The following is a 13503-nucleotide window of genomic DNA, read 5'->3' on the forward strand; positions in this document are numbered from 1 at the left end:
GATTACTGCCGACTTTTTTCAAACTTTCCTGATCGCTATCAGAACAAACAAAACTTCCGGCTTGATTGCATCAGCATTCGAAAGAGGGCGCATGCGTCTTTTGACAACCTCTGTGTCTGAAATCGCTCCCTACTCACTATATAGAGCGCTGTATAGTGGGGACGCCATTTTGTAGCGCTGTCCGAAACCTAAGTGAGGATTATTTGCACCCTATATAGTGCACTCAAAGTATCCCACAATGCACCATGAAAAATAGTGTACAGCGATGGTCACTAACCAAAGCAATATATCCCATCATGCATTGCGGTCACGCTGAAAGAAATCAAATTAAAAGTCTCAAATTTGATTTAATAAAAGTCTGCGGCAGAGAAGAAAGTATTCAGCCTTGATTTAAAAAAACTGAAAGCTGCAGGTACTTTGTATTGATTGTGTGAAATACGCTCAGTATAATATGGATTTATCACAAAAACACATGCGTGTATTTATTATTTTGAAACCCACCAGCCGACTGATCTGGCACGTTTTAATTGTGCGACAGTAATGACGTAAATACCAGCGCGACGGACTAGTGTCCGAAAGGTTTTTTTCATTTTACCAGTGAGCTCACTATCCAGTAATTCCCTACATAGTAAGTCGGGAACGAGTGAGTGATTTCGGACACAGGGAACGTTGGCAGATGTTGGTCACTTTGATTTCCGCTGTAAGTTTTACTTCCGTCCTACGATGTCTTGCACGGGTCTCAACGAATCTCGATTACGGCCACTGCTTTGACATATGGACTGATATATATTGCATGGCATATTTCAAACACTCAAAACTTGCTATGGACCTTGTGCACCTACGTCAGAGGTCAAGTTTGTTTATCCGCCATATTGGGTATCAAGCCGCAGCTCACTTCACACGCGGAAGTTTTTAGAGAGTGATTAACATTTTCAGTCAGAATGGCTTGTTGTGTGGCAGTAGGGTGCTCTAACAGAAAAAGCGTGAAGGGTTTATCGTTTTACCGGTTCCCCGCTGATCAAGAGCGGAGGAAGAAGTGTTGCTGCTACGTGTGAGCAGACTTCTCCCAGACCTGCCATACATGTGCAGTGGCCACTCACAATAACACCATCCTGCTCGCATATAATCCACACATTGACTGCGCGCGAGCGGCCTGAGAGGCTGCGCGGCCTGAGAGGCTGCGCGGCCTGAGAGGCTGCGCGGCCTGAGAGGCAAGGTCCCAGGAAGATAAAACGGCGAGTCCGTTCCAATTTAGTCAATACAAGTATACTTTCCATTTTCAATCATGCCCACTCACGGCCAGAAAAGTCAAGCAGAGTGGTTTGTTGCTGAGCCGTTGAGTATTCCTCGACCCTGGTACTATTTGTATTACTATAAGTTCTTATTTTTGTTCAAACAGGATTATGTTTCGTTTCAACATCGATAATGGCGATATGTAAATAAGATCTATTCTGAAAAGTCAATGTATGGTACGCGCCTGTGAAAAAATAACAAAACGCTTTTCACGCATATGAACTAGCACGTTCCGTCCCCATCCTGAGGAGAAATATCTGTAAGCTTCTAGTGACTTGTAGGCTTTTAGTGACTGACCACTGTAACCCCCTGGCGTGTTGATTAGATAGTGATATGCATCGGGGTAACTTGCGTCTGGCAGCTCATTACTTGAACAATCAAGCGCAGATTTGGTTTCACTCTTACTAGGGTCATTCTCCAGAAAAGGTGGAATCTGGGAAACATAAAATAAACATAAAACCAACAAAAATATTCGATTGAACATGTTCAACTTTATTAAAAAATGTAAATAATCAACATTATGTAAATCCATTTGATTTGCGCCATCAATTTTTTTCCTTGTAAAACCAAAAGTAGTTGAAGAATATTCAAATAGTATCCAAGAATTTGCCTTTAAAATATGAGCTAATGAATACATAACTGATCAAAAAGAAAATGTTGCTGGATAGTAACAATAATTCATGTATAACAGGACATCACTGAAAAAAACACGAAGTAACGCCAGTGATGTGCCATAACACCAATGACGTACAAGAACATAATACTCCCCTTTTTTGGAGATAAACTCATTTTCCAACTCTAATTTCCCTATTTTAACCTCTCCTTTTAAAGTCCCAGCTCTTCTTTCAGATACGCCCAAATCTTGTCATCCAACTGGATGTATCTCTTGTTAACAGCAACTGGCTCGAGCATAAGGCACATTACTTGATCTTCCCCATACCAGTTCACATCTTCTATTGGGGATGGCCAGTAGAACTTGTTCAGGTCATACTTGCTGCTCCTGTGCATGCATTTAATTTTGACATTCTGTTCCTCCACCATCAGGATAATGCCAGGGTATGGCTGCTCATCATACTTCACAATACACCATTGCCCACAATGATGGCTCTCAGTCACTTCTGGTGGGTATTGCAATGTTTGTGGCTCTGACTGGTCTTCCTGTGTTGGTGGAACAGCTCCAATAATGTCTGTCAAGACTGTCTGGACTGCTCTCATTTGCTGTCTGTGTCTTGCCTGGTTAACACGCCATGCCTTCCTCTGAGCCCTCTTCTCCCTTTCACTTAACTCTCCTACATTCTTCCTTTTTTTGGTCAGGATATCATTGACATAACCCTGACGCCTTTTCTCCAAGTACTCTGCCCTACGTACAGGGTCTGCATCTCTCCGCTGCCTGTATAATTTCTGCTTTTCAGCAGCACTCAATTTGGCCATACCTGACAAACAGAAAAGTACAATAGCATAATGATGGCTATACAATAATTAAACCATTTAAAACCATTATTTAAGTTTTTTTTTCTCCTCCTAATGTATTTTTTGTAGCTTTTGGCCCAATCCCAATTCTAATTTCTACCCCTCCCCCTTCCCCTTGGCCCTTCCCCTTGAAACTGAGCTACAAGGTATAGGGCTTGAAATTCAACCCCTACGTATTGGGATAGCCCTTCAACGATCGCATACGTCATCGCGTACCTCCGTCAGCGTTTACGTTAGCAAAACGCGACCAAATGCGTCATTGGCTGCGACCAGCCGCTACAGTCAGAGCCAGAAATCTCTGCTGGCAGGGTGTGATTTGTTAACTAACACCACTGAATGGGATATCTTTGGCGCTTCGTGCACCACATCCGACAGAATGAGGTGTCAGAACACTCATGTAAACAATAAAAGCGAGAATAACAGAACAAAACGTACGCAGTCAAGCAACCGAAAACAATACTCACTCCCAAAGCTTTTTAGCAGCAGCTTGGATTTCAGAAATTGCTGCTCATTCTCAGCTCGAAAGCGAATCAAGCGGCATGTTTCCTCTGGATAACAACTTAAAACACGTAAATAATGGAGAAAATACATTTATGACAATCTTTCGCCGCGGGAACCGCCGTCTTTCTGAAATCCGCATGAAATCTCGCTGAAATCCGCATGGCATTGTGGGAAATCACTCAAACCCCTTCGTTCGGAGTCAGCTCCAGGAAAATCTCCGTTTGGAGGGGTACAGAAGCCCTTCCCCTACCCCTCCGCGTTAACTGGGATTGGGATACCCCTACCCCTTCACGTGAACGCGCAAAATGGAGGGGAAGGGCCAAGGGGTTTGTCCAAGGGGTGAAATGGGATTCGGCCTTTATGTGGGTCATTTATACTGTACAGGAATGTCATTGGTGTTACTGGTTTTGCCAGGAAGAAGAGTAACCCCAATGACGGTAAACCTAATGACATTTTTTTGTGGAAAACTACAATTTCAACAAAATGGCTGCTGCTTGTCAGACCACATGTTTTCAGTGATGTCAAAATCTTTTATGTATTCAAGTTTTATGTTCATTATTTCACTCCCGTGGCTATAAACTGAGTAATACAAATGACAGGCTTAAAAGCTCATCTCATCTCATCTCATTATCTGTAGCCGCTTTATCCTGTTCTACAGGGTCGCAGGCGAGCTGGAGCCTATCCCAGCTGACTACGGGCGAAAGGCGGGGTTCACCCTGGACAAGTCGCCAGGTCGGCTTTAAAGCTTCATGCAGAATTCTACAAGAAATCATGACATTTTTAAAGAAATGAAGTAAGCCATCTGACTGACCTGATGTCTCTGACCACCACACGTCCTCAAATGACCTCTTGACCACAAGGAACTCCCAAGAGTCAATGCAAATTTCAAAATAAAAGTGTTGTGTAGCAGTAACACCAGTGACATAATTTTGGGTGACAGATATTTATTTAATATTATTAATAATATTTAGCCATTTTTTAACTATTTTATTGTTTAGTCATTGCATGTAATGTTAATGTAAGTTAGATTAATTTAATTCAGAAATGTATATTTATATAAAAGTATATAATTCCACTTCCATGTATTATCAGAGTGACATGGCGATTCTATGAACTTGCCATTTTAAATAAGTAGCTAAAATTAAATATTAATTTTTAGACCAATAGACTTTATTTTTACATTACAAGAACAGTCTTTATTGATTGAACATATATAACTTGGGTGATTATCAGGTCAACTTTGCTGATTTTGGTGTCTACAAAAGTAAGTGACAGCATTTCCACCATTTTTGGAGAATAACCCACTAATGATATATGGGTCGACCCATAAGACCGCAATCTCATCTCTATAGCGTTTTTTTTTTTTTGCTGTGACATCCAGGGATTCAGCATAAGTCGAGAGGCAGACTTGAGAAGACGACATTGCGACAGCGGGTATCACTTACAAACTTGCGAAAGCATGATCCCCAATATGGCGGTGTAAACAGATAATCACGTGACTATGACGTCACATGCACAAGGTCCATAGCAGTGACAAAATGGCGATCAAAAATGCATTCCTATATTTAATAAAATGAGGAATAGAATTTTGATGATAAATTTGCCTTCAGTTCTCCTTTAACTCTGAGATGACTTTGATTTCACCCTTTGGAAGTTCCATCTTTGGAATAACCCTTTTTTTTTTTTTTTAAACATGTATAGGAGTTTGCCCTAAGAGCACTAAATACTCATCTCGAGGGCTCACTCTGAATAACCCTTCTGTGGATCTCTGCAATCTATTGTATTTTACATCACTGTGTGCCACCTGCTCGCCTGCCTGCTGTCTACCTCTTTCTATCCTGGCCTTGCCTGCCTACTTGTCTGCTTGCCTGCCTGACCACCTGCTGTCTTCCTGCCTGCCTGCCCTCTTCCTGCCATCATTGAACACGGGGATGAGTAACAGCCGGACACAGTGTTTGAGAAGCGCGTAACAACTAAACAGCATCCGAAGTGTTTTGACTTTGTCAGACCACTACACTCATCATCTTTAAAGTCAGTATTAAATCTGTTGATGAAGTGTGTGTGACAGCAGATTGGTGAATTTCTCAACTCTCTTAATCTACCTGCAGCTTCAGAGGAACACAATCGGATCTTAACAGCAGCAATAACTGAGGCAGAACTTCACAGCGCCATCTCCAGATTGAAAGCAAACAAATCCCCAGGTCCTGACGGTCTCCCTTCAGAGCGGTATAAAGCCCTACGAATTGAATTAATGCCAAGTCTTCTTCGGGCTTGCAATACAACTTTAGTGGATTTAAAAATGCCTCCTGAAGGAGGCGGTCATTTCTGTTCTCCCTAAAGAGGGAAAGGATAAATTAGAATGTGCATCGTTTCGACCCATTTCGGTGTTAAACGTTGATTATAAATGATATACAGCCATCCTGGCCAAAAGGCTGGAAAAATCCTCCCTCGGATTATACATAATGACCAGACTGGGTTTGTCTCGCAAAGACAAGCTCAGGATAACATCAGGCGGTCCCTGCACATACTGCATTACATCCAACAAAATCATCTCGAAGCCCTCAGAATTAGCTCGGACGCAGAGAAAGCCTTCGACTCAGTCAGCTGCATTTTCCTATATAAGGCCCTTAAAAGATTTGGCTTACATGAAAATTTCATTCAGGGTGTGTGTACACTTTATGACAAACCATCAGCCCGGATAAAAATAACCGGTTCTCTCTCAGACGCTATTATACTACAGCGTGGAGCGAGACGGGGCTGTCCACTCTCCCCTTTACTTTCTGCACTTTCTATAGAGCCTTTAGCACAGTGGCTGAGACAGACAGGAGATATCAAAGGCGTAACCATTAAGGGGGATGATCACAACGTGGCGTTATATGCTGCTGATCATGTTTTGATATTTTTAACAAGCCCATCTAGTTCATTTGTCAAATTAATGGACCTTTTAGAAAGATTTGGCGAGTTTGCAGGATATAAATTGAACATACAAAAAACTCAGATTCTAACTTTTAAACACATACCTCCTAAACACCTTAAAGAGAAATATCATCTTAATTGGGACCAGAACTCGTTAAAACACTTAGGGATATATAAACATACCAAAAGAAATCACATCAATAACAAAGATAAATTCTGAGCCTCTTTGAACAAAAATGAAAGAAGACGTACAAAAGTGGAACTCGATCTCTTTCCTCAGCCTCAGTCCTAGAATAGACAGTGTAAAAATGAATATACTTCCAAGATATCTCTCTTTATTTCAAGCACTTCCTGTAGAAATTTCCTTCAAATGGTTTTCAGAACTGAATAAAATCATCTCCAGATTCATATGGCAGGGTCAGAAACCCAGGGTCAAATTTAAAACCCTACAACTTCCAAAGGGGGGGAGGGGGGATGGCATTACCTCATTTTAAAGAATATTATTTGGCAGCTCAGGTTAAACCTCTGATCGATATATGTAGCTCGGCATTTCATGCAAGATGGAAAGATCTAGAACTCTCTATTCAGACTGACCCACCGATCCATGCCATATTGGCTCGTAAAAATTTAGGAAGATTCAGAAATAATATTGAAAATCCAGGGATCAAAGCGCAATTAAATATTTGGAATACGTTAAAGTAAGAATACAAATTGGAGAATAATTTCCAGATAATTCAGTGGTGTGCCTATGACCCCGGATTCAAACCAAACGAAATGGATTATAGATTTAAATCTTGGATTTCGAGAGGAATAACAACATTTTATTCACTTACAACTACAGGAAAATTGAAGGACTTTGAAAGTCTGAGGAAGGAATATCAACTTGAAAAATCTGACTTTTTTAGATTCCTCCAGATACGAACTTATTTTGAACATAATATTAGACATAAAACGGATATGGATGATCCTGTATTGAAAGTACTCCTGGACGCCTACCAAAATAATCTCAATAAGGGCATTATCTCTAGAATTTACAAAGGCCTACTGACGACAAAGACACACAACAGAATACATCAGAGAAAAGTGGGAGAGAGAGAGAGAGAGAGAGAGAGAGACCTTCCAATATCAGACGAGGTCTGGCTGAACGTGTGTGAACTCCAGTGGAAATGTACAAACTCTCAGATGTGGAGGGAGTTTGGATGGAAGTGTTTTATTCGTTTTTTTTATCACAACAAAGCAAAAAGTACGTGTGGCGGGAGGAGATGCTAAATGTTGGAGACGGTGCGCATCTCAAGAAGCTGACCATTGGCATATGTTTTGGGACGGCCCAGTGAACAAACCATTCTGGGCAGAGATTCATAATGCATTCAGAAAGATGTTTGATACTGACCTGCCCTTTCAGTTTCTTCCTTTATTTTTAGGACATGTTGACTTCCAGGCAAGGTGCGCTGATGAATGTTTGTTTGGTATTTTAATATGTGCCTGCAAAAAAGCGCTTACGAGACGCTGGCTGCTCCCTGAACCCCCTACAATACAAGCATGGATAAATAGAGTAAATGAGATTTACAATATGGAAAGGATCACTTTCTCTCTCCGTCTCAAGAAAACTCTGTTTATTAAGTGATGGACAAAGTGGGTCAAATATGTAAAACCCATCCGACCAGACTTTGTGGAGGTGTCACGTGAACGATTCTGGAAAGTTCCTGCAACTTTAACTTTACTGTAGATGCACATGTATGTTGAACCCCTTCTTATCTTTCAAATCTGTAATTTTATTTAATCTCCTCTTCTCTAACCTCTCCTGGACTTACCCGTCACTCTCTTTATTCTCCTTTTATGTAAACGCTTAATCTCTCCCAGACTGTATAAAGTTCATCAATACTGAAAATGTATGGAATGCAGAAGAGATGATGCTGTTGGTTTGATGAATTTCTGCATTACAATCTGCAATCCCAAAATAAATAAAAAAAACTGCACCTGAGACACAAACTAACTGCCCTGTGTGTGAGCAGCAGGGTTTCAAAGCAGCAGCGACATGGAAAGTGAAAAGGTGGAAAAAAAGAATAAAAAAGAGAAAATAACTGAAAATAAATTGCAAACCACATCAACTATTCTTTTGTTGACTTGTTGATATTCTGACAGTTGAAAGTTTGTGTTCGTGAGTTTTCTTTCAGTCTGTCTATCTGCGATGAACAGGGTTGCCAGATCTGTGTAACAGAAGCAGCCCAATGAACAAGCAGTATTAAACCCATGCAGTTTTCCTCCGTAGTTCTTTCACTAAGATCCTAAAGTGGTCTTGAATTATTACTAATTTCCAGAGGTGGACAAAGAACCCGACTTCATTACTTGAGTCAAAGTACAGATCCCACTGGTCAAATGTGACTCCGATACAAGTGAAAGTTCTCCAGTCAAACTTTTACTTAAGTTAAAGTAGTGAAGTACTTGCTTTTAAAAATACTTAAGTATTAAAAGTACGTTTTCTGTCAACGCACTGTTGTATTCTTGTCACAGCGCTGATAATACCTCATGCCTCTGAAGCGACCGACTGGATTATTTTGTGAATTCACAAAATGAACACATGCTGTGCATCATGGTGGTTTAACGTTAAGCTAGCTAGTCAGTGACGCTCCACCTGACATGCTAGCAAACGCTTTTCTAACTCAAAATCATATTGGGTCACTAATGTTACTAGAAAAGAGGGATTTCTACATGCTGTTTATTTGGCAAGATTATGCTAAAACATATTTCTGAAAGGACTTCAGATAAGTTAATGTTATTCATGTTAGCGTAACTCTGTTTTTACATGCTAACTAACAGTGTCCAAGTTAACTAGCTATGAGTTAACATTAGCTGTGGACAAGGCTACGGCAACTTGGCGGGAAAATCCATAGAAAGTCATTTGACTAACCAGACTGCACAGCTATTGCAACATTATCGCTCGCTCTAAAAGCACAGACAACTTCACTGCAAGCTTTCTCTTGGAATAAAACGCTTCCAGACCTCAATATGCTTCCGCAGGTCGGACAGCGAGTTTTTATAGGCCGTGATGTGGTTCGTTTTAGGTAAACAAAGCAAACATTTAAAACGAAACAACTCTTTATTCCTTTCAGAAAACTGAAAGATGGGTTCTCGGTATGGCCATGGGTGCGTTCATTCCCCAGAAGAACCGCCTCCTTCCATTCTGCCATCAACTGATCGTGTTCAAATAATGCTGTGGAGAAATCACTGAACTTGATTTTATCCAGTCTACGGCTGTGACGTGACCCTCGTGATTACTGATAGACTGTCTCAGTGTCACCTGCGAATAAACAATCACGTTTTAGAAAAGAAATGAAAAAAACATCCACTTTCAAAGCCGCTTCATAGTAACGAGTAACGAGGACCCTGATAGAAATGTAGTGGAGTAAAAAGTACGATATTTGTCTTTCAAATGTAGTGAAGTTAGTCATAAGTTTCCAAAAAAAAAACTTAAGTAAAGTACCGATACTCAAAAAGTGGACTTCAGTACAGAACTCAAGTAAATGTACTTCATTACTGTCCACCTCTGGAGATAAGCGCGTAACAAACAGCATCCACAGTGTTTTGACTTTGTTAGACCACTACACTCATCATCTTTAAAGTCAGTATTAAATCTGTTGATGAAGTGTGTGTCATTGTGTCTCTGCAGGTTGCGGCGGTGTGGTGTCTCAGATGAAGGCTGTGCTGCTCTGAGTTCAGCTCTGAGATCAAACCCCTCACACCTGAGACACCTGGATCTGTCCGGTAATAATCTGGGAGACTCAGGAGTGAAGCGTCTCTGTGCTGGACTGGAGAATCCTCACTGTAAACTGGAGACACTGGGGTAAGATCATCTCTCTGAGAGTCACATGACCTGCTCCTCAGTAAGACCCATTCTCTAATAGTGAGACTGAAGCAGAGGTTTTAGCTTCATCATCAGTGTCCTGAGGAGGAAGATTGTTTCTGTTCACTGCACACTGATGATTTGTCACAGAGTCTTTGGGTCAGATGGACGTATGTGAGAAGCTGCAGCACAAAACGGGACTTGATCCGACTGCGATGTGTCTGAACTCACTGTGAAATTTACTACAACACTGTAACGAATCCCACAAACTGCACCTGAGACTCAAACTAACTGCCCTCTGTGTGAGCAGCAGTGACATGGTGGAAATGATCTCGGGAATACAAAATTTGAAAACTAAAATGAGACGTTAATGCCAAAGAACTGAAGGAAAAAATAGGCTTTTAAATAAAAAAAATTAAATGGAGCCGACCATAGTAACCGTCTTTCTGCTGATTTTTGAATAATTCAAATAATCTAATACAGTAATAAATATAGCCACTAGCAGATATAAATTATTACTAATTTCATGGGAAGTGAAAAAGCTCAGCACATCTGGCTCTCTGTCTTCATGTCCCTCTGATGTACATTTTCTATTTACTGTAAATTTGACTCCCTAAATCTGTCGAACCTGATGAACCCGAGATGTAAATATTTTACACTCAGTTTTATAATTCAGGAATGTTTTAATTGGTAATAAATGATCAGTCAGTAATGTGGTTTAGAAAAGACACGAATGTTTATTCTCCTCAGAATGAACGCTTTAAGTTTGACATTAGCCGATCTTTGTTTGAATCCATGATGGTGCTTGTTTTTCACCGTGATTCAGACTTTTAGTTCCTTGATTCGACAATAATATAAATCTATAGTGTTTTATAAATGCACGCTGTAGACGCCGGAGAAACGAGTTTATTGTCCCTGTGTCGTGCACTATAAGTCCAGTAGAGACCCATCTGAGATTTTCTCTCTCTCTCTCTCTCTCTCTCGGATTAAAGTTCATGGTCACTCTGCTGTTCTCTGTTCAGCTTCAGCTGCTGATGGTTTAATATCCCACACAACAGATGAGAGAAATAAATATAACACTCAGTATTATCATTATTAATGACACTGTTAATTAGAATCAAAGTCCGAGTCCTTCCCGTGTCAGGACCTGGTCTTCCCAGGCAGTCTCCCGTCCCAGTACTAACCACGTCCTTAAGGTGCATTGGGCGGCGCCGATCTCCGCTTCTATAGCCCTCGGCCTCTCGCCTATACAGTTAGGGTTACAGTGGGGGGCGGGTCCTCTGGTCCCCGCGAGAGTTTAACTCCCCTCTCGTCAGTGGCGGAGCCAGACAGTTTTTCTCGGGGTGGCCAGACTGAGATCATTGTTCACACAGGGGTGGCACATAAACTGATCTCTTCTTGTTGTTGTTTTTCTGTGTGGCAAGTCGCTGTAGGTCTCGTGGTGTTTCTTGGTCACTCCCTCATTAATCTGGGCAGGCAGTGACTGCCATGTAGAATTACATCATGAAGACCTGCATAAGATTTTAAATGTATTACTAAGCTGATTAAAAAAAAAACCCTTAAACAGTTGTGAAAATTGTGCCTTTTTAATTGATGAAGCTCACACAATTAAAATGTACTGATATATAATAAATAAGAGAAGGTACTTATAGATATATAACAGAAGGCACTTCTGCAAAAGTTTAATTCTTGTGTTGCTGTGATTCGAAGCAAACTGATTTACAAATGATATTTACAAATCGCAGTATTGCAGAACACACTCCTGTCAATCAAACTTGTATTCGTGTTGCTGAAGCCAAACTGAGTTTTACAGAAGACACTCGTGTCAAACAAACTGACAAAAGTCGTATCCTCCGGTTCATGTGACTTAAAGCAAACCTATTTACAAATTCCTCCATGTCCGGGGACTCGGCTCGTTCGGACTCCGCACTCACAGCACCCAGGTTGCTCAGTCTTTCATCATCCATAGTTGATCTTCAGTCAGTTTTCATCAGCTTCAGCACTGAAAAGCTCCTTTCACAGGCAGCTGCACTCACAGGGATGGTGACTGCCATTTTACACAATCTAAAGACCTCATGAAACACCTCATGCTGGGGCTCAATGAATTTGGTCAGTTCAACTATTCTAGATGGTTTTTCTTGGCCTGCGTGGCTTTTCCTCTCCAGGATTCTTTTTAGCTGATGTAACTCGTGTCTCATGTCTTCAATATTGCTTCCATAGATGGATGCAAAGGGTAGCAGAGCTGCTTCATCACAAAATGTAGCGTTTATGGGATTCGGCGCCGGAACGCCCCTCATCACTTGACAGTTGGGTTGAGAAAACAGTGTGTTGATCTCACTGAGCATATGGTCAAGGACTGGGTAAAATAACCCTGTGCGAAAACCGTCCTTTTGCTCAGGACCCCCACCTAGCTGACTCATGACCGCATGTCCATCAAGCCTTTTGCTCAGTATTTTCTCTCTTTTGGGTGCAGGATCAGTCTCGATGTTGCACTGTTCAGCTGTATGGAGAACTTCTTTCCACAGCTCTTCAAAGTATGTTTCAGCCCTGCAGTCTTGAAGAGTCTGTACAAGAGCTTGAACGAAATCAACAGCTAAACCTAAATCCAGATTAGGAGACTGCAAGGCATCCGAGAGGCATCTTGCCTCCCCAAAAAGCCCAGTCATTACAACTAGAAGCCCCACAAACTGGAGGTCCATTTGGGCAAGCAGGCCTCTTGCATCAACTGACCCATCACCATTCTTTTCTTCCACGGTTTCTTCTAAAACGCTGATAATTGCAGGCAGTCTATCAAGAACTGTTTGACAAGACTTATGTTGACAGGCCCACCGTGTGCCACTTAACTTTTGTAGCTCCCTTGGCGCCCCATTGTACATTTCTTTCCGCGCATTGAGCCATTTGGTGTGAACATAGGACCCAGACGTGAATGTGTCCAGTCTTTGCACAATAGAAGAGAAACACTCTCCTTCTGGGATAGCTTTAACCGTGTCCACAAGAACTAGATTAAGGCAGTGGGCATTACAATGTACATAAAAGACCTGCTTTGCCACTTCCTTTACACGAGCCTGAACTCCAGGGTTCTTGCCGCTCGTGACGGATGCTCCATCGTAAGCTTGTCCGATCAAATTGTCCCTATATTCCAGCCCGTATTTTTCAAGGGTGTGTGTTATTTTGTTCGCCAACCCTGAAGCATTAAGATGCTCTGCAGCTTCAAAGTGCAAAAAGCTCTCTTTTACAGCTCCCCTGTAGTAATACCTAAGAAGAAGAAGAGAAATTTGTTCTCTCTTTTTTACATCTTTGGTTTCATCTGCCATCAGAGCAGACTTGACTTTCCTTGACCTCACTGATGATGGTGGAGCGCACCATTTCTGCAAATGTGTCCAACATTTCATTTTGGATTTGGTGGCTTGTATATTGAGCATGAACAGCTTTCAGTTTCTTTTTCACAGCTGTGTTGTGGTTACTAAGAACCTCTAATATAG

General features: G+C 41.4%; 1 protein-coding gene across 11 annotated transcripts in view; it reads left to right on the forward strand.

Moving 5' to 3' along the window:
- Positions 1-13503, forward strand: part of LOC132882239 (NACHT, LRR and PYD domains-containing protein 12-like) — a 1431284-nt gene that overhangs the window by 25783 nt on the left and 1391998 nt on the right. For all 11 annotated transcript variants that reach the window (XR_009654134.1, XM_060915509.1, XM_060915503.1 and 8 more), the window contains one exon: positions 9848-10021. Coding sequence is in view for 10 of the 11 variants with exons in the window: in XM_060915509.1 (XP_060771492.1) it covers positions 9848-10021 (174 nt within the window). In the remaining variant the exon portion in view is untranslated. The remainder of the gene's footprint in view (positions 1-9847; positions 10022-13503) is intronic.

The sequence above is a fragment of the Neoarius graeffei genome, chromosome 2 (assembly GCF_027579695.1).
Source record: "Neoarius graeffei isolate fNeoGra1 chromosome 2, fNeoGra1.pri, whole genome shotgun sequence".
In the NCBI taxonomy this organism is placed as follows: domain Eukaryota; kingdom Metazoa; phylum Chordata; class Actinopteri; order Siluriformes; family Ariidae; genus Neoarius; species Neoarius graeffei.